We start from the raw sequence: 22,954 nt of genomic DNA on the forward strand, positions 1-22,954 counted from the left end.
AACATGAAAGGATCTCCAATTTGAGAGAACAGATGAATTTAGGTAGACAGCACCAAATCTAGAATGGTTAATTTTTAAGTCTCCAATTATTCTTAAAGCAGCTATCATATTATATAAGCTAATTAAACTAGAAAATTATGTACAAAGGACTTATAAAACAAATCCTGCACAAATTGCTGCAAAGACTTTATTTTTAAATATAGATTAATTTAGAACTAAACAGGCAAGAAAATGTAAGCAAGAAGAGGAAAAAAAAATTACTCAGAAATTTCATTAAAAATTTTTTTAAGTTAAAATATGGCACTGCTAATTGATATTGGTGTAAAAAAGTATTCTTGCAAAAAATATGGGAATATATATTGGGAAATAAAAATATTTCCATTTCTATTATTTACTAATCTAATTTTTTAATCTTTCCATATTGTATTATATACCAATCTAATATTTTAATCTTTCTTTTAATTTTTGCTAATCTAAAATCTTTTAATTTTTTCATTTCGTATTTTACTTTTTTTTTTTTTTTTTTTCATTTTGTATTTTTATCACTAGATTATTTTTATTTAAATTTAATATATTTTAATCAAGAATGCTTTTTTACGCTAATTTCAATTAACAGTGCTATATTTAAAATCCTTCTATTTTGTATTATTGACTAATTTAATATTTTAATCTGTCCTTTAATTTACTGTTAAAATGGTTAATCAATATTTAAATATACATATATATGTGATCAAAATTAGAAAAAAAAAAACTTTTAATCCTTGTAATTTAACCAGTTATTATGATTTCGATCTTTACTTTAAATTCTTCTTTCATCATCAGAATGCAAATTAGTTATAAGTGTATTTAAGCTGAGGTCACAGACAGAGAGAGTTTCTGGTTCTCGTATAGCTCTATTAGATTTTGCCCGCTCTACCTAAATATAACTTCCTCGGCTCTGAATTCTCTCGCATTCGTTTGCTTTAACTTACGCGCCGGTGAAGATAGTTGAGCCAGTTTACAGCTTAGTTTGTTATCTGTGTAGTCTTAGACTACTTTTAACACAATTTTAAATTAAGTACCTGTTTATGATTAATTTACATCCCCTCGAGTAGTAGTTTATTTGTAGCACAAGTCGTGCCTTTTGTGTTACAGTTTAATGAAAAGGCTGTTTAAATTTTGCAAGCATCTGTCATAATATTTCCCGAAGTTGCAATTCACTATAGTTGTCTAGTAGGGTTGTAGGACTCATTTTCAAGTATCGTCTTATGTACAAGTTACAACTTCGTCAAGAAACAAATAAATGTAAATAAAAAAATGCTGAGAAACAAAATTAATAAATGATTAATTCGTTAATTTTACATCCATGAAAGGTTTTTATAAACAATTTAAATAAAATAAAAAGTAAAAGAAATAAAAGTTTAAAATAATAAAATGATTTAAACACGTTCTCATCAGGGTAAGACGTATCAGGGTAATAATTTTAATTAATCCAATCAAAACAAAAACTATATTTCTGCTATATTCTGTTTTAGCTATATATAGCTGAAGTGTTTGTTATGAACCTTGTGTATTTATGTAGGTCCTGTATTCCGTAAACTCTGGTGGGGCACAGCTGTTGCGTTTTACTATTAAAAAGCTTCAGTTTAGGAGGCCTGACAAATAGCAGTGGCTAATAACTATTAATTTTAAGTTGCCTAATAGAATACAGTTATAACTAATTTTTTACTTCAGTTTCCTCTGCTGTTTGTATTACTGACGTTTAGTTAGACTTCGTTATATTGGCGAAGACCCTAGGTGTAGCAGTAAAGGTAAAACGGGTGAGAGGTCCAGCCTTACTAATTCTATGCCCGAATGAGTATAAATTATAATAATTATCGTTTATGATAATTATAGTGCAAGGTAGTAACCGTTTACTAAATGTAACTTGTGACTAATCGTCGGTGAGACTGTAAGTGACTTATTGTTATATCTTTAAAGTAATACATGAGCTTGAGAATGGTGTAAAAGATCCTTTATTTTAAAACTAAGATGAATAGAAAGCACATCTGGTGCTTACAAACAAGCCAACATTTATGGCTAAAACTCAACATAGAAATTCAATGTAAATATAAATCTAAATAGCGAATAACCAAAGGCTACTCAGGGTAAATAATCGCGAAGTTAGCTTTTAAAGCTTCACCCACGTGAAATACTATCGGTAATTATAACGCACTGTCGAAGGCACGAATATTATCTTACAGTAGTATACCTAGTAACATATGTTTCACTAGGCGAAACACGCTCTGTCTAAGTTATTTCAAACCTTCAGGTTAATGCAGGCCAGATAATTTGCATTCTGGTGGGAAAACGGAAAGAGAGAACGTACAAAATTAGTAAAGAGGTCCTCACTCTTATGTATGTTAATTTATTTAAGGATCGGGTTATGTCGATATCGAATGCAGAGATAAGTCATTTGATCGACTTCAAAATCGCGCTTACCCAACAGTGACGCAGTCGCAGTGAGGCGATGTCGATCAGTCTATTTAGGCAAAGTCCCCGGTTTGTGTGTTTGGCTCCCCTACTAGTGCGCGCCGAAGGCGCGCACATAGACCCCTCCTAGGGGCCAAACACGCTAACCGGGGAATTCGCCTAAATAGACTGATCGACATCACCTCACTTGGTAAGTCCAGTGGACGGAATCCTCGTTAGGGAGCTTGGCCAAAAAAATGAAAAGTGCGAAAAAAATTTAGCAAAAAAAACCGCCGCCAGCGGCAGGCCCACTCAACCCCAAAACAACGGGGGAAGTTGTAAAGTGTCAAAACATAAAATAACTGGTTAAATAAATTAAATAAATCATACACTAGGTTTTGTATCCGTTCTCTTTATATCATGCTCTTGAATGTATTGCTTTTGCCTTATAAAAGCCGAAAAATATCACGTATATAAATTTTAAATGAACGTCAATCGAAACAAGTCTATATAATACTTAGGAAGCTCCAGTTTGATGCATTTACGATAAAATAATAAAAATGAAATTGTTGTATTTTTGATTGAATTTGCAGAGAAATTAATTTCAGATTTCGAACAAAGATAAAAAAAGAACAGAAACATAATTAAAAAAAAAGTTCTTTTTGTAGTTCACGTTTAAATTTTGTCACGAGTGAATAATGTTAGTCAGTAAATTGAATAACAACTTATTTTTAAATCACTTTCATTTCAGTATAGGATAAGAATTATGAATAATGTATAAAACTATAAAGCGAAATACAAGGTTCATGTAATACTTTAATCTTTTATCGGTTCATTTGCTGTTTTTACATCAATTTCAAAACAAACATATTATCTTGTGATAAATTTTCAAAACCTGGGAAACTTATAAGGTTACAATCCAAGTATAATTTATTTACAACTATAATTTATTTACAGTACTATGCTGACACAAGTCTTTTCTTCCTGTCTTAACTAGATTACGACCCCACAAACTGGTTAATAGCAAACGTATAACAAACAACTAAAATATGTATTAAAGATTATTATATTATTAAATTATTATTATATTATTACTAATTAAAATTAAGATACTAATTTCTTAGACTTTCTACCATCGTGTCTGATTTGTATATCCAGTTAAATTTATATTTGAAGCTTGTAAGGCTTATTTTAATTAACTAAAATCTATAAATCTTAGTTTTCATTAAACCATAATAATTAATGTAACTGTTTATAACTAATATCTCTATCATCTGTAGATATATTTTCAATTTATTAATATGATAATGTTTTGTGGAATATGTATTGTACGTATGGTATTTTGGGGTTACTATATGCATAAAAAAAACCCTAGTGAAGTATTTAAAACTCATTAATACTGTATGCAACATCAGTTCCTATGGTAATAATTTAATTCTGATTTAATGCACTAATATTTGTGCAATATTCGAAAGCAAATTTAGTTACTAGTTTATGGAAATTTCTCTTAGGAATTTCACTAGGGTTATATGAATTTATAGCGCTGTTAATTCAAATATAAATGCTGCAATAAATCTGTGTTTCTTGTATTATAAAATGAGTAGCAGAAGAAGACAGTCTAAGATCTTATAAATTTTCTACAAAGTTATATTTTATATTTACTGTTTCATTTTTAATTCATTCTTGTTATTTTACGTGAATAAAACAGGAATATCGGGAAAATGTCAAAAACAAATTACAAGAAAAACGCAAATAATCTCTAATTCACCTAACTAAAATTTAATGATTGCCTCAAAAAGTCTGTAATTTCCTAATGTTTTCTCAAACATTAAACTAATTAATTAATTAAACTGATTTTACATTAAAAACATCTGAGAATAAATATTCTGGGCTCATTAAGTGTTTCAGCTTTTATAGAATTAAATTTAGTTTTCCACCGGGACTGATACTATATACATTCGAGATATGTGAATTTAAGAAATTAACTGCTGTTTGTAACAAATGAGCTTCCGTGGAAATGCAGTTTTAACCGCTTCCTTCTTTTCTTCATTTCTAATAAACATTGCATCAAAATGACACAGGAGAATTGGTAAAAATTTGGACAGATAGCACCATAATTAATGACATTCAACGGAATTGTATAAAGAAGTGCAGGATAACGGTTTCCATTGGATAAAAATTATAAACGAGCATAGTAAAGCAATTAGTGTGTTACTAATTATTTTACTATGCTCATTTTTTAAAGGCTGCTCGAAGATACTTGTTTAATGCTTCGATGAATTTTTATTCGTTTAGGATACTTGTAAATATTACCTTAATTTTTGTTGCAAATGTTAATATTTTATAAGTTATTATTCTGAACAAAATAGAGAGAACTAAAAAAGATAACCTACCAAACTGAAATAAAAATCGAGTATGCGTTATCCCATTTCATATGAGGCGTATGACGTATGAGGCTCGTAGACGTATGAGGAAATTATTTACTAATTGCGTGAAGCAATAAATTTTAAGAACTCGAGGATGATATTTAAATAAATTTAACTTAAAAGCAAACTAATGTTTTTAAAATAGAAACCTTTAAGTAAGAAGGAAAGAATCTTTCTATCTTCTATGTATCAATCTATCTATCTACCTCTATATACAAGTATATATGCGAGCGTGAGTGTTCGTGTATTTGTTTGTGCGTGTGTAATTGAGAGAATTCTCATTGTCATTCAGATTTTAATGAAATTATGTACCCTTGATCTTCAAAACAGGACGAAAATCCCTGTCTATGTTAGATTTCGAGAACCTAAACCATTCAGGGCGGTTATATTAGAACGTTGCTCTCACGACACCTATCTTAGATTCACTTCAACGTTGTTGCATTCCCACTAGCAATGAACATTGGGCATAATAAATACATAATTTATAATTGTTTTTTTCAGAAAATAAATATTTTTGCTTAGTTTTCATATTAAAATTGCGTCGCCCACCTTAAGTTCATCTCACCGTTACTGCGTTCCTTCGGCACATCGAATTTAGCATTTCGAATTTGTTTTTGATTTGTTTCATATTTTATACAAATTTAAAAAATTTTTGTTCAACAAAATCACCAATATGAAAGCGAGAAGTGGAAACACGGTTCGAAATAAAATATTTTGATCTCCAGCCTGCCAGACTGTAGCCATTCCTCAAAAGGTACGAGTCAGCTTTCAATTTTGATCCACAATTTCGGCTATTTGAAAGCAACCTGTTGCTTTCAAATTTGAGTATTAACGTCCCTAAATTAAGTAATTAGAGCCTTAAATAATTGCTCTAAATACTTATTTGTATATACTTAAAACGCATAACTTATGATTATCATTTATTACGAATTTAATTGCCTCTTCTGTAGCGAACAATTAAATGTAAATAAATGCGTAATTCCTAGTTAAAAATAATGTGTTGCTAATATTGATGGATACGAAAATCGCAAAATGGTATGCAGATTAGCTGCTAAGATTTTAAATTTTAAGAGTAAGAGCCATAATTTTTTTTTCCGTAGATTGCTATCTGATATTATTTTCTAATTATCTGTCGAAAGGAAGTGTCAGTAGCTGACATAGCTGACATAAAATGTGTTTAATTAAAATTAATTCTTATATAACTGGGGTATTTCTTCTTTTTCTCGTTTATTACAAGTTCTTTTCTAATTCATTAATTATGCTGTCTATGAAAAATTGTTTAACTTTATCTCATGAAATTGTTTAAATCCCTAAGAAATTTCCTGAAATGATGAATGAGCTCATGAAAATTATTAGTCACGAAATAAATAAAGAGTAAAATGCACCTTATGGATCATCAATGAAGATGAGGTCAAAATGTTCCTATTGAAAGGAACTCCATTTTTGAGTTCCATTCCTATGAAAGGTTGTCCATTTATTTTACAACAGTTAAATATATTTTATTTGACTATTCATACATTATTGAATATATAACTAAATACATTCAATCGAAATATCTTTAACTGCCTATATTTTATGTCACATACCATGATACAACTTATTTTTCATTACGAGTTTTTCAAAACAATATTTAAATTTTTTATTTCTCTTCCGAAAGCAAAATTTATCAAAAAGACGATAATTGTATGAAAATATCACATAAATAATAAGTGAATTTAATAGAAAAATTTAAAATATTTAAATAATGTTTAGCCTCGCCTAAATAAAATTTTGGAAGAAATCCTAAATGTTATACTCGACTAAATGTATTATTAAAAAGGTATAAAATGGAGGAAAAAGTCAAATGTAAGTAATGAATTATAAGGAGTTTCTATGTAATAAATTTTAAATTTCATTATTATGTTTTTTACTATTATTATCAATTTCTAAATTTTAGTGGATATTTTTTTTTCTAGAAAGAAACGTTTAGGTGAAATACGTGTAGACAGAAACCACGTTGTATCGAATATGTCTGAGCCAGGTGCTACGGATTTAAACACTGATGGCGTCCTGTGGATAGGTAACAATCACTTTTGTTGAAATTTTGAAATTAGCAGTTTCTCTTATCACTTTTGTTGAAATTTTGAAATTAGTAGTTTCTCTTATCATTTTTGTTGAAAGTTTGAAATTAGTAATTTTTCTTACGCAGACATATTTTAAAATATCTAGTGTTTAAAATCTGTATTTTGACTTAGCATACGATTTCACAGATGTAGAGCAAGAAAATTATTTTTTTACATTTTAGTAAAGCCATGTCTAGCATATTTTACGACGGTAATATTATTTTTAATATTAATAATAATGCGCTAATATTATTTTTTAATATTAATTGATAATTTTATTTTAATCTATTCTCTATTGTTTTATTTTATGATAGTATTTAAATGTAGAAAATGAGTTTGCCTAATTTTAATAAAATACTATCTGGCACATTTTAATGTTAATTTTTAAGAAATAAGTTAAATCCATCCTTTCCTGTTTTATTTTAAGAGAACGTGTATTTGTTTTCTGTTTGTCGTTAACAGTAAAATAAACCGAAGTCCACAGAATAGTGACATTTGATTTGTAAGCAGCTGTTTTCTGGCCTTGGTAATGGCTACCACAAGGTAAGGCGTGGATTCAACAAGTCTGCAGAAGTATTTCAAAAATATGGCCTGCAAAATGTCGTTTTCAGTTTTCCGTAAATCAGTTAAGAATACTGGTATGGAATGCTATGCTTGCATCCATTTTAAAAGTACAGGTAATTTTAGTATAGTAAAGGTATTCCATTCAATTCAAATGTCCGACCTTCTTGGTGGCCGTTTCAGCAAGGAGATAACAGTCGAGTGCTCCTAGTTTTAGAAAGCAGCTGACCGACATTTGTTATAGAAGCAGTTTTCCTCCAGGTGCATTTCATTTCTCTTCTGACCGCAGAAAAGCAAGGAGGAATGTAAGTGGTCGAGCAGAAAATCTACGCATTTAGATGCACTGAGTTTGATTATAAAAGTACCGAAGGTCCTCAAACAATGACAAAAGAACATACCGAGACCGTCATTGAGCCATCATAACTTTATATTCTTCCAACCTGACATGCTTGATCCATGGCTTTATAGAACTGGGGGCAGATTCTTAACTTATCGTCAGCATTCAAATTCGAGACTTATCACTCCTTCTACAACATCTTGGCATAAATGGTCAATTGCGATGTTTTGTGGTCCATGCAGGATGTTAATTCAGTGATATGCTGTGAGAATTGGTACTCTCATGGGTACTTTTTGTTTTCTCGTGGTTTTACCTGGGCTTAGAAAACTCATGTAAAGATCTCCCACTTCACCGATTTTGAAGAGCAGGATGATTCATGGTTGCTTGTCCTTTGCAGTTTGTCCACTTACACTTCCCGCTTTCTGTGTACTTTCATAATAGGCTTGTCACTATGAAACGAGAAAAGTGCAATACTTGAACTTTTTCTGATAGTTTGCAGTGAACTACAAATGAATTCATGTGTCCTCAATCGAAGCATATAAATCGTGAGTTTTAAGTTTATGTTACTTTTATTAATTTTTGAGAGAGGGCTACGAAAGCGTCTTCATATTTGCAGAAAGGAAGGAGCAAGGCCACGTTATTTGCAGAAGGCAGTTTTCACTGGTCTTCAGTAAAGTGTACTTCAGAGTAATATTCTTATACTCTTCTCCGATTTCAGGTTTTAACTTTTATAAAAATTGTGACAATGCTTATTAATCTGAGAGGAAAAATTGACATGGAAAATGGTTTGAATTTAAAAAGAACGTTAAGATGTAGTAAACATTTTTAAGCAGTTACATGCGTTTTATTTAAATGAATGTAAAAAGTTATAATATAATCGCGAAATCTGTTTTCTCATTTACTTCCATAAAAGAGAAAATCAGTGTTTAAATAGACTGTAGATAAGAGATTTTCTTCTGCGTAAAAAAAAGTCTTTTATATCTATCAAAAGTAGAAAGAAATGGGCAACATAATATATTTCTAAAGCAATAAACATTAGAAAGAATGGTTTTGTGATCCTCTGAGTATAAGAGAGGGATTTTATTCTATACCATGAGCTGGAAAATATCCCAACGCTTCTACTTATAAGGAAACTTGGACATTTACTTCAGTATATAATGAAAGTTGAATGTAAGCATATTTTAATAATTCAAATATAAAATTTTGCACAGTTAAGACAGTAGTACATATTTGTGACTTTAGAAATGGGTGTTTTAAATTACGATATGAGTATTCTAATGATAGTTCATTCACACTCATATGCACATACTATGCAGGAATAAATTCCAAACATTAGAAAAGTCTCACCTAAATTGATTCGCCTTCTCATTAATTTTCAGTTAATTTTGAAATTAGATAAAACAATTAATTAGAAACAAGATTGTAATGGCATATAAACACTTTGTAATGGCAAATATACACCGAGAAATAGGGATATATGTACACCGAGAGAGACGGATAAACATAAATCTATATTTGTGTATTTTAATCTTCATCTTTTTGAAGTTAAATTTTTACGCCATTTCTTGAGAAGGTGCATAATTAAATTTGATATTACTATATTAATTTTTAAAATATAACTTATTGAGAATATTAAAATTTTTCTGCTTAATTTAATTATGTGTTGTATTAAGCATTTTATTTATTTAAGATGTCGTATTTATTTTTAAAGTGAAAGAAAAATAACATTATCATAATTTATGGTAGCTGTTTGAACATATCTTTTAAACTTATATTTCTATTACAACTATTTCTTGTAATGGATGTTCATTAAAAATGTTGTAAATAGTTAACAAGAATTTTAAATACCAAGAAATGCGGAAATTCTTTCAAGAGACAGAAAAAGATATTGAAAAAATATATTTTAAACTTTCTTTGAGCAGAGGGCAGTAATACTGCATATAATTATAGGGATTAGTATTTTCATATTCCAGCTTTATGAATCAGCTCTTGTTAAAGCTTTATGCACTTTTATTGCATATGTTGCAATGATATAATTTAAAAAAAAAGTGTTTTTATTTGCATTTGCTGAAATAATGCATTGAAAAGTAATGATATCATACATTTCCTTTCGCTGCGAATTCTGTTCCTGTATTAATAAGAAAAGAAACATGTTAACATTATTTACGCTATTCAAAACATGAAAGAGCTTGAATATTGGAACGCATTAAGCTGCTATTCATAAACAAGTGACCGATGAAATGGTGGATATTACCTCCAAGAAAAAGGAAACGTTTGGATGCACCCCGTTGGCAAACCCATAACAGGAAGGAATTGACAAAAGCTGAAACATTTTGAAAAGGAGGAAGAGAAATCCAAAAAGGAATTAAAGATAACTCAATTCCCTGTTTAAAAAACAGAAACATTACTTCGACAGAATATCAGGAGAAAATGCAACGAGGCAAATGTTTTTATTTCATTAGAATCATAAAACAGTGCATGATGTTGATAAATTCTTCAACTATAGGACTAATGGATGGAAAACTCGAAGTCTGCCGAAACATAGTCGTGGTAATAAAAAGCAGTATTGATTTGTTATTATTCCTATCTCAGCTTAAGAAACAGCAAATATTTGAAGTCAGAGATTGTACGCCAATACATAAATTGGGATGTGAACATGATAAAGTTATTGAGAAGACTTTTATTTGCGGAAAAACATGACACGTTCCATATTTTGTTTTTGTAAAAGTTACATTTATGATTTAAGCTATTTTAGGCAATGCTATTCAACAGCAATTAAATTTATTAGCCCTGGAGCTCAAATCATATCTCGAAAAATTATTTTACTTTTAAAACTGAGCTTATCAGAAAAGAATTAAGAATATAATTAAAGGATTACATTATTTAATTAATTACTTAAAACAGTCATTATTGCATAATGCAAAAATTTCAAGCGAATGCAAACTATCGCGCTACAAAAACTTTAAGTCTCCATAGATGTGAACGGAAGAAATAAGGCTGTTGTTGGGTTTCTGCTCATGAGCATAATTTCTAAAGAGAACTCATGAATAAACAGGGTAATTACTAAAATATCTGCCATTAACCTGAATCCATGAGCTTTTGCTGTGACAGAACAATTATGATTGAGAACATTCATAGAACACCTGTGGTTCGTTACTTTGTTACCAAGGATCTCAAATAGTTATCCATTATGATCAGTCTTACAAGGAGAGTTCTTTCTCGAAAGGATCAACGAACCGAAAGATAATAAATCATGCTATAAAAATACTACACATCCACAAATATCTATACTTTCTTGCAGCAATAGAATCTGGAAAAACAGGAAGCAGAAAATATATTCGTTCCCTGCATGGAGCTTTCAGAGCGAGTTGTCATGCATATAAGACTTAATCATCAAATTTTATGAATGCAGTATTTGTTCTTCAAAATGTTCCGTTTACAACTCTTGGATAGTTCTTCTAGCAGGTTGAGGAGCTGCAAAACATTTCCCTAAGCCTCCCATTAATAAAAATTAATTTCATTACATAGAAAAATATACATAATTTTGTTTTGCATTAAATGCTTATATTAATGTCATAGTAGTCGATTAGGTAAGTTATTTAGACGAACAATGAATATATTAACCTGTTATCAGATTTCAAAAGTTTAGACTGTAGTCTTTGGGCTTAGTCATTTGCATTAACAAAATCTTTCTTCGTTGTTAGGCGACATCTGTAAGATGAATGAAAATCAACAAAATGCATACTCGGATGTGACCTGAAATAAAAATACATGCCTAGGAGAAATCTGTTATTTACAGCTTGGTTCTAGCACACTAAGGCTATAAATCAAAACTATATATTTATTTATATGATTGATCGCTTAGACTGTATCATTATGCCAGTTTGTTTGTATTTCACGTATTATTATTATCAGTTAACCTGGTATGCAGAAAAAATTATTTACGGAATTCACAATTTTGTAGATCAAATATAGTTCTTCTTGAAATGCTAATATGCATAATAACAATGCAGTTGAAGAATATTAAAGTAATAATTAGCATACGCAAGGGAAACTTTATTGCTGAACGTTGTTTTGCTAGAACTTAATCTTATTTTATCAAAGCATTGCACTGGGAAACGCAACAGCATTTGTAGTGCTTGGTTAAAACTATGTATCTATATTGCTCTTTTGCAACTAATGCATCTATATTGCTCGATTAAAACATATAGAAATGGGCTCGAAAAAGGATTTTCTATGTCTGAAATAGTATGAAGGGAAGTTACATTATTCGTGACACTGCTATGCACAAGATTGTTAAGCAGGTAGATTTTTCCTGCATATCAGTTTCCTGCATAATTTCGATTATTGATCTTTCCTTTATCTATACCGGTGATACAAAAGTAACTCAAAAAATAAAAATTCCCATTTCTAAAAATATAGGAAGTAGCACAGTGAGATCGTCACAGAAGTACACAACAAAAATAACCGAAAATTTATTCGAAGAATAATTAAAATTTTTACCGAATGATACTGGTTCAGTTGGATCAGAAGTTATGCGTAGTTGTGTTGCGAATTGGCCCAGCACAGTTCGCAGCAACGCAGTTGCGATTGCAAGTATTCAAGTGTCCAAACTGACAAGCCTCATTCATAAAAATGGTCGTCAGACTTAGCACGGCTCTTAACAGAGCACTGAAGTTTGTTCAACTGTACCTCCTGTCATGTGATGGAGAATAAGGTTTTTTCAGTATTGCCGATCTCTTTATACCTGTGATTTCCAGTTAACCGCATAACCAAAAGCTAAAGTTTTCAGGTCTGGAGACCGTGGTAACCATTCGTACGAGAAAGTGCAATTAAGGACGTAGCCATCGACAAATATTGATGACAGTAGGTATTGAGCAAGAAGTGTGCAAAGAGGGAATAATAATGTCTCTTAAATGCGCTGCCTAACACTTTACTGTGATATAAATAATTCAAAATATAGCCGTGCAAGCTTCAAAGGAAAAGCGTTGCGAAGGAAAAAGGAATAATAAATGACGCAATGATCCTATACCATGCTGCCTTCTTTGGCTGATGCAAAGAGGTTTCCATAATGACATGTGGGTTCTCTTTTATCCAAATACGGTAGCTGTGTGCACTTCAATTGAACGAAAAGTGAGCTTGGTAGTCCACAGAACGTTTCATAGCCAGCCAGTATTGTTGTTTATCTATAGGAAAGCTCGATTTGTAAATTCTTGATGAGTCTTCAAATCGGTTGGTCTGTAGTTTCTGAATACATTGGAATTTATAAAGATTACCTCGGGAGGAGGATCTTGAATAATTGTCACCCATACGGAATTTCAATTTCCAGGGAACGCTACTGAGAAGCCTATCGATGAAAAATGTAACTATTCTAGCATAAAAAAAACATTTCATTGTTTAAACAAAATCCTATGATTTTCTGGGCATTTTTGAAAACAAAAAAAAAAAAAAAAAAAAAAAAAAAAAAAAATTGCCACTATCTATGTTTTTCGAATTATTGAATTTTTTGGGAATCACTTGGTATATATAGTATGCACTATTCTAATTAATTGAAAATTTTATCATAAGAACTTTTGCGTATTCAAATAAGAGATTAATTATTTATTTTCTTCAACAGGTGGCTCACCAAAATTGCCTTTTGGTTTACCTGTGGCTTATTACCAAGGTTTCACAGGATGTGTCAGTTCCATCAATATAGACAAGCAGCCACTTCATCAATTATTAAATGGGAAACAAAGCCTAAATTATTGTGAAAATTTTAAAAATCAGATTAGTTAATAACATGGAATTTTGCTTAAATTTCTGTAAAAAGCATGTACCAGTTTTAGATTTCTAAATAATACTTTATTATGTAGATATTTCTCTGAAATGGGAAAAGAAAATTAATCAAGTTATTTTAAGATAGTTAAACAAATATGAAGGTTGCTCCATAGTCACTATAACTATTAGAATAACTATTAGAAGTACTTTAACTGATGTGAAATTTTAATGAACGAACGATCTAGTTCAATTTTAAAATCATTTGTAATCATAAAAATTGCCACACAGAGTGTTTAAAAAAGGTAATACCCCGATATCATGAACGACTGGTAGCCTTACACTGTTCCATATTAAGGACATAATACATAAGATAGACTTTTTAACATTTATTTATGCAACATAGTACTTTTCATTAAAAATATGCAAAATTGTGATAAGAGCTCAAGAAAATATATCAATGAGACTTTATTACCGAATTAATGAAAACGAAACATCGTCATGTGATCACTACAAATATAACTAATAAAACCCAAATGGAGACCGTGTACAAAATACTCTAAGTGTTACGTCAGAGAAACGTTGAGGTATGAGTATGGGTTTCAAGTTTTTATTTGTAAAAATACTACATTTCAGAATTTTAAAAATTCATAAACATTTTCCATTAAAGAAATTCAATTTTAATATGATCCCTGAAATCGACATTTATTCTGAACCTCAGCTTCATTTTAGGAATATCTTCTTGTATTTCATGGTTTTTCCTTTGTTGTACCAAATGTGTACATAAATGAAACCTTAAAAATCTTAATCATTTTAAGGAACAGCTTAGTAATTGGAAATTGCTTTGTAAAGTACCAATAACGATTAAAACTTCTTTTTTATTTCTTTTCAACGTTTTACGTGGCAGTAAACAATGACTATATTATAAAGTTACTATATTATATATAAAGTTACTATATTATATATAAAGTTACTATATTATATATATTTTTTAAAATTACAATCGCCGAACAAATCATTCGAAAGATATTTAGTCTGCAATCTTTTTTCATTACCCTCTGTACGTATTACTGTTCCACTGAATCTGATTTGCGAATTCTATGTTGTTTTAATGTAGAATGCTTCTCATTTATTTGTTACGGACTCTAGGTTTGTTTTAAAAATTTCGGTGCCTGATGCATTTGAGCAAATTTACGAGTATTTTAAGAACAAGTGAAAAGATTTTTATGTAAAAAGATTGTGGTTTGAAGGGAAAGAATTGTCATTTCTCGGTATGTATGAGTTCTACGGTGGAGAATCTAAATGCAGTATTATTTCATCAGTAACTTACTCTTATACTGCTGTGAGTGTGAAAAGAAACTGTATATGAACTGAACTGAAACTGCAGTTCAATTCTTTTCAGATATGTCTTTAGAAAAGATGCTAATTTATACTGCCGTGATTGTTATTGATCTTTCACGACTCACTGACATGTTACTGAACGTGAATTTCGTTGCCATATGTATATTCTGTGAAATAGAGGTTTATTTACACTGAATAATGAACCTTCTGTCCTGTATAGATATTTTTATACTTTGTAATAAAATAATTTTTAATGAGTTTTTTTTTTTTTTTTTTTCATTTCGTAACTGCTGTATGCTTTTTGCTATTCATTTTTATTTTTGTCTCTGTATGCTTTTTAAGAGTACGAATACATGTAGCGGAAGCTCTGAACTTATTTGAGACTCGATGTGATCTTAACAAATGGTTTAAGTCCCAGATGGTCTTGAGGAATGAAACATGTATTTCAACTCATTAATTGACCGGTTTAAAGTTTCATAAACTTACCGCTTGACAATTTCTTTTTGAAGCGGTAAACAGGAATGATTAATATTTTTTCACTTGTCCCTTCAAAGTTTCATATGTTTATTTCCACTGCTGCTTACAATTACTTTTAATATTAGTTAATAAATAGGATTTAACTGGTTCAAGATTTACCTTCACTTACTTGCTACTTGGTATTATAATATACCAAGTAGCAAGTACTCAAAATTATAATACCAAGCTTACTTGGTATTATAATTTTGAGTACGTTAAAATCTTCACTACACCTTTTCCTTAGATAGGACAATCAGGATTATATTTTTTTCGATTTAGTCAAATATATATAAAACATGCTTTATAAAGGTAAAGTATGGGAACACCAGCAATGTACCACGAGTTACCGGGTTAATGCCTTCCATACTAACTCACCCTAAAAAAATGCAAGCTTTGTAAGAGTTTGCAAAGAAAAGTTGAGGAGATGAGCAACTGAAACTTTCCAAAGGATCTAGAGTTATCTATTATGGTACATCATGCAGTCCCACAGTACACCCCGCATCCAGTATTTATCAAAAATAAGGATTTAGGACATAAAGAGATTACAATATAATTTCAATACAATATGAAATTCCCAAATTAAGTTGAACATCCGTTTTGCTGTAACAAAGATAGCAAATAAACATAACGTAAATACAATAAGTACTCGGAACACAGTGTTATAATTAACTGTATCAATAACACTAAAGAGGTACCATGGGGTCAGGTCTTTTGAGAATAACGTCACAAAACACTGTGAGTAAGAATCTGAAAGCTGAAGAATTTGAGAGTACAAAAATTGGGAATACATAAAATAATTTTGAGAAGAAACCGACACAGTTTTAAAAACGATACTTAAAACGGTATGCTGAAGCAGGTTATATTACATGTGCATTACATTACGTACATTATATTTATTGTACACATTCATAAACATTATATTAATATTCATTATAATCATCCGTATCTATGTCGTTGCTTATCTGTATTTTCATATGCATTTTTGTAGATTTGACGTCAGACACGTCTTTAGCGCAGTCTTCCCAAAATTTTGGAAACTTTACTTTACATTACGCTACGAAGTATACATCAGCTACTATTTTGCAAGTGTTGATACTGCAATATATTGCACTTCTGTAAATTGGTAACTGAAATTCTACAATCCAACTGTGATGAATGGCCTTAACATCACTTGTGACAAAGGATTTGATGGTCACAGGCGTCTATTGATTACGGTCAACGATCCCATGTGGTTTCAATTATTTTTAATAATTTTAAAATTTACTGGAGTTCCATATACCACTGAACTTGAGGCTGATCCTTGACAACTCTACAACAAAGCATTTTGTCACCAGCGACAAAATTGTAGGTAATAAGAACAAAAACGTGACAAGATACCGCAATGCTCTGCTGCAACGACCACATCGGTTTCATAGAAAAACTCTTTGAATTTTGAAGGATTCAAACAAGGGTTCCTTTACTTCAGAAACAGAAAAATCTCTCCTCCATGAATCGGAAATACATCACTAAAAGGTTGATACAGGTAAATAATAGAAGAATGTACTGACACCAAGGATCATGTATTTTTTTATTTTTGTCTATTCATTTATTATTTAAAATTATCAGGTCAGAATCTATCGTTTAAAAATTTAAAACATAAATCAATAAATATTTTTTAGAAGTTTCAAAATAGTTTCTTTGACAAATATCGTTATTTTTTATATTTTATCCCGGAAGTTTACAAAGATTAAGTAACTACTTAATCCTTAAAATTTTCTAAATGTGGAGGATCGTGTATTTTTTAAATGTATTAAAATTTTCGCGTCCGAAGGCCTTTTTATTAAACGTTATTTTACTGGAACAAAGTGTATCCAAACAAAAAATTAAGGATCTCATAAGTTTACTAACAAGTTCAAATTTTACAATTAATTTCAAAAGTTTATTTTAGAAGTAATATTAAGATGAATAATAATATATTATATTGTTCAAATTGTTTCAGTACATAAAACTTCTAATTTGCAATTAATTTTATGAAACAAAGGAGCACATTTCTATGTAGCTCCTTTCTATTTACTCAGTTTCAATTATGGCGGTTTATAACAAACCTTTCTTAAAAAAAATACATTTTTCCTACCCATATTTAAACCAGCGACTGGTTTTTATTCACTCCCGGCAATTTCTGCATGGAAGAACAGTATCGAAATCGTTTCTGAAATTTAATTGATAACACAGAATTTTTCAGCATAAAAACATGATTTGACAGTGTCTACGTGAGATCTGCATATTTTGTAAATGAAATATTTCCTGTCAAAAAGTTTTTAAAACTAACAATACATCAATAGATTCGTCTTTATGCAATTTTTATAATGCATAAAAACATCATTAAGAACATGAACGTCTATATCATTAAAAATACAATTTTTGAAAAAAATACTTAGAAAAAATCTGAAAGGTTTCACATTTTAAATTACGTCCAAAGGGGCGTATTTTTAACGTTTTGTGTGCTACCTTTATTCATTAAATATCAGATTCTTTGCATTTAACCCATAAAATTCAGTTCAACAGCAATATGGCAAAATAATTTTAAAATGAGCCTATCTTTAGGATTTCTGATACGCAATTCCGCGCGCTGGAAATAAAAAGGTTCCCCCCCTCCCGGTAAAGTGTTGCCATTGCTCGCATACATTTATGCAAATTTTTAATTATTTAATTTCTTCAAACATAATGCAGGACTCTAACATTTGGTGGCAACAATTTTAAAAGTGAAATGGACATTCATAGTGATTCAACGCAAAATCGCAAAACGAAAACAATAGTCCTTTGGGACAAAACCCCTTTAGACTATATTATAAATTATCGTCATTATCATGCGTATTAAAATTGAAAAGATTTCGGTGCTTCTTCAATATCAAAATCTTTTTAGTCCAAAGGGGCTTTAAACTGAATTAAAATAAGAAAGTCCAAAGGGGCTGTGTCCCTGAAGGACTATTGTTTTCGGTTTGCGATTTTGCGTTGAATCACTATAAATGTTCGTTTCACTTTTCAAACTGTTGCCACCAAATGTTAGAGCCATGCATTATATTTGAAGAAATTAAATAACAAAAAATCTGCATAAATGTATGTCTATTTCTCGCATTGTGATAAAACAACGGTACCTAGAGTCATCGAATTTTGAATGGCGTAATCCTCCTAGAAATATGGGCACGTGGAAGACCGAATTTGAAATTTGTATTATTATCGATTTCATATTTTCTAAAACTTTAACGAATTTTTGATTAACAATCTCAAGGATTTCAAAGCGAGCAATGGCAACACTCTACGGGAGGAAAAAAAAAAAAACTTTTTATCTCCAGCGCGCGGAGCCGTGTATCGGAAATTCTAAAGATAGGCTCATTTTAAAATTATTTTGCGACATTGCTATTGAAATGAGTTTTATGGTTGAAGTGCAAAGAATGTGAAATTTAATAAATAAAAGTAACACACAAAACGTTAAAAAACTCCCCTTTGGACGTAATTTAAAATCTGAAAACTTTCAGATTTGTTTTTATTTTCTTATTTTAATTCAGTTTAAAGTTAGAAGCTCATTTTAATTATTTGCGAATTTATTTTTTTTCTTTTTTTTATCTAGGTACGTAGGTCTGTATTAGATTTCTAAAGTAGCTGAAAGGATAAAAATTCTGGAAAGAGTATTTCGTATTTGGCTTGTTGCTTAGATAGTGCGCGTGCCAGAAAATAGGATATAACAGATGCTAACGTGCATGAAATTTTCATAATTTTTCTCATGTGTATAATGTGAGAATCTATATTAGCTTAAAGTATCTACATTGATTAAAAGCTCTTTCGAGGAAATATTGCATTCTCGCAATACTAGTTTATTATCTAGAGAAAATTATAATACTAATTTAGCCAATGCATATTTTTCTCCGCTTCATTTTTAAGATATTTTCTCTCTCCTTAATGCATGCTTTCATGGTGTAATTTGAAGTACGTCCGGCTGCCAAGTGGAAGGTCCGGCTTTTGAGTCCCGGTGAGAGCATATCTGATTGTTCATGTTCCCGCTTCGACAAAACTAGTGACTCCTCAGTGGCGTTCTAACGCGAGGTTTGCTAAAAATCAGAAAATAAATGAAATAATTTAAATATCTCACTTAATAGACCTTATTTTCCCAGGCAAATATTTGCAAATTCCTGTGCCACTCGTGAGAAGTATAATGGAAAAACTAGAGGCATTATGGCAGGATCTGTGTCATGCAGTTTAGTATGAACCTGTTTATTGATTATGTATTTGTACGCTGTCTGTGCAGTATCTGTATATCTGTATAGCGTCTGATGATGTAAAGTATAATATCCGAATCAGTACTTTGTATCTGTGCAGTGTGTAGTAATGTATTTAGGCTTCATATATCTGCGTACTGTCTTGTACTGGCATTTAGTATTTGTGTCTGCATTCGTATTAAAAATCTGGTAGTACGTTTAATATCTGTATAGATCACACAGTGCAGTTTAATATTTGTGTGTTCGTATTTAATATTTGTGTAATAGTGTAATTAGTATCTATATACATGCTTTCTTTCGTTATTTATCGTATTTAAATATCTGCGTAGTGTCTTGCATTAGTATTAAGAATATACGTCTGCATAGTATCTGTGTAGTAATGTGTAAAATGTGTAGTCTAGTGTCTTCATCAGCATATGTAGCATCTTAATAAACTCACCATGTCTTCCTTGCGGGGTGTCGGGGGTTTTGCACTGAGCAGTTGCGGGATCCGGACAATGCACGATTAGTCTATGTAAGCCCCCCTGGTGTCCGGACCCTCTTTCACCTGCCGCCTGTGCCAGTCTCGATTTTTATTTTTCAAAGTAAGCCGCCCGGGTGTCTGGACCCGCTTTCACCTGTGCCACTCGCGATTTTTATTTTTGAGACTGCAGTAGTACTTAATAAGCATTATATAGACTTTTAAATAATTATTCGATCGATTTTCCTGTACAAATATGTACACATTATGCTAAATAATTATAAATTATGCAAAATTTTTATTTTTCTGTAACATTGCCGAATCTAATTAATGAGATAATTTTTATTTGTTTAGTTTATAAGGTATTTCTCCCACTCCCTAGCGTGCCTTCGTGCTGTAGCGGTTCAGCACGCTGGGCCGGTATTGCAGAGGTCCGTGGTTCGATTCCCGGCGAAGGCGGTTGCATATTTTTCATATTTTCTGTTTCTATTTAACCTAATGACTCTACAAGTTATCCCAGCTTATGAAATGATACAAATTCAGCAAGCATATATTGGGGGCAAAATATCAGAAGTTCTCTAGGTAGCGCTCTAAAAATGCCATAATTCAGATACTATATTTGCAAATATGGCGTATGCAACGTTTCACAATGTCACAAATGCAGCAATCGTTACAAAAACAGTGGACGTGTCTACTAGAAACACATGGACATGCATGAATATAATATTTCATATTCTTGAAGGCTATCTGTAGAATATCCTCATCGGTAACCAATACTGTATCATTTTCTCCGTTCTAAGTCTTTTAGATAATGAAGATTATTTTTATAAGTAATATATTTCGAGAATTTCTGTAATATAAAAATTGGTAATACGCAAATCAGATAAACCTAGAAGACATAGTATATTAGACGTGAGCTTCGTTGCTGTTAAATTTTAATCTAATGTTCTTAACTGTTAATAACTTCGCCTTCTCAAGCAATCGAACTATCTTCAGATTGTTTAGGAATTTTAGCATTTTATTGAAACCTGAGCACTTTTATTTATTCTCAGTTTATTCACGAAATGGTTAAGAAGTTTTTTGGTAACATTCTTCAGGTTATAAACACTGGCACTTTTAAAGTTATTACTGCATAATACACAAGGCTTAAGCTTTAGCATGTGTTAACGGTTTTCATATACTTCACAGTTTTATTTCTTTTCAGGGACCGCCAATGAATATAAATTCATGGGCATACACTGTGTCCTTTTTTGAAGTTTTTATAACGATAAAATTTGTATTTTGCTAGAATAACTATGGCTAATATGAAACATAAATATTTATAATTTAATTTTTACATGTATTCAAATATGTAATATTGCTTTATTGTAAGATATATAAAGAAAATATAATATACCAAGAAAATGTAAAATTTACTACATCAAGAAAATAAAATATGCCAATAAACCAAGAAAATATAAAATTTCCAAGAAGTATCAAAGAAATAGAAAATTTTATATTTGTCAATACTAAGAAAATATAGCATTACCAAGAATATATAAAATTACTAAGAAAATATAAAATACCAAGAATATATAAATTACCAAGAAATATCAAGAAAATAGAAAATTTTATGTTTGTCAATCCAAGAAAGTATAAAATTACTAAGAAAATATAAAATACCAAGAAAATATAAAATTACTAAAAAAATATACCAAGAAAATATAAGTAATACCAAGAAAATATAAAATTTTATATTGCTCAAGCAAACGTAATTTATAATACTCGCTTCTTCAAATTAAAATAGTGAACTTGCTTTTATTAAAATATTTAAGTTCCGAAAAAATACAAAATTATAAATAATTTTTGTGTGTGATATATTTTGAAGCAAATCGTTACCTTTATATTTACAAAAATATTGGCTTTCCACCAAATAAGAGAAAAATATATCATGAAATAACCTGATTATTTTTCAGTATTTCACTTATAAGTCTTACTTTATTTTCTACATTTTTTTTTTTCATATCACGTGTGGTCTGCTCCTTGGACATCGAAATGTCTCCAATGACATGAATGAATGAACTGTTATCTCTTGTTTTGAAAAGTCGTGAACAATGCCAAACGCATCGTGGAAAAATCCGGACTAAAGGAATGCGCTGCTTGGCACCCAATTACTGTCGAACGCTTGGGACGTGTGATTACTGCAAGATGAAGTGCCTTCTAGACGACGCTTACGATGGAACAAATACCGTCTCGAAGAAGATAAGTTGCCCCTTCTCTATCCGTTATCAGGGATGCCGATAAGGGAGAAAGGCGTTAAGACTTAAGAGGAGTGGACTGGGTAACAACAGCGGGGCATCAATGTTGAAAGAACGAATGTGTGGGACAAGCAAGTTTTCTTGTATGTGGGCTTTAACTAATGAGATGCGATAATAGTTTGCTTTTCTCTTTCTCTCGATTAAGAATGGGACAAAAATAAGGGCTATTTGCGCATTTCATTTGTATACGGTACACTGAAAGATCCAAGCTTTTCTGCTGATTTAATTTCTAATGTAAACAAACAGCATTTTCCAATATAGTAATGTATTTCAGTTTCTCCTCTGATGAGGGTGATGTAACTGATGAGTTTGATGCAAATTAGTAAAAAATAAATTTATGCATTCGAGGTTGTCGCCGATTAACACATGCAGTGTTTTGTCGCATTTATAATTCTTTCTTGAGTTGCACTGCTAAAAGATGTAGAGTTATTTAGAATTTTTTCGAATCCAAGAAATTGAAAAAGTCCGCAGTGG

At 30.6% G+C, this 22,954-nt stretch overlaps 1 protein-coding gene and 1 long non-coding RNA gene across 2 annotated transcripts in view; one reads left to right on the top strand and one right to left on the bottom strand.

Moving 5' to 3' along the window:
* Positions 1-15,214, top strand: part of LOC118193606 (agrin-like) — a 217,236-nt gene extending 202,022 nt beyond the window's left edge. Inside the window, exons 28-29 of the mRNA XM_085810646.1 lie at positions 6,812-6,915; positions 13,474-15,214. Coding sequence (XP_085666772.1) covers positions 6,812-6,915; positions 13,474-13,634 — 265 coding nt within the window. The 3' untranslated portion in view covers positions 13,635-15,214. The remainder of the gene's footprint in view (positions 1-6,811; positions 6,916-13,473) is intronic.
* The window catches only part of LOC146998436 (uncharacterized), a 130,912-nt gene that overhangs the window by 28,126 nt on the left and 79,832 nt on the right, over positions 1-22,954 (bottom strand). The window lies entirely within an intron of this gene.

The sequence above is a fragment of the Stegodyphus dumicola genome, chromosome 2, assembly GCF_044657685.1.
Source record: "Stegodyphus dumicola isolate Sdum_Otavi_A_Nest chromosome 2, ASM4465768v1".
NCBI classification, from domain to species: Eukaryota; Metazoa; Arthropoda; class Arachnida; order Araneae; family Eresidae; genus Stegodyphus; species Stegodyphus dumicola.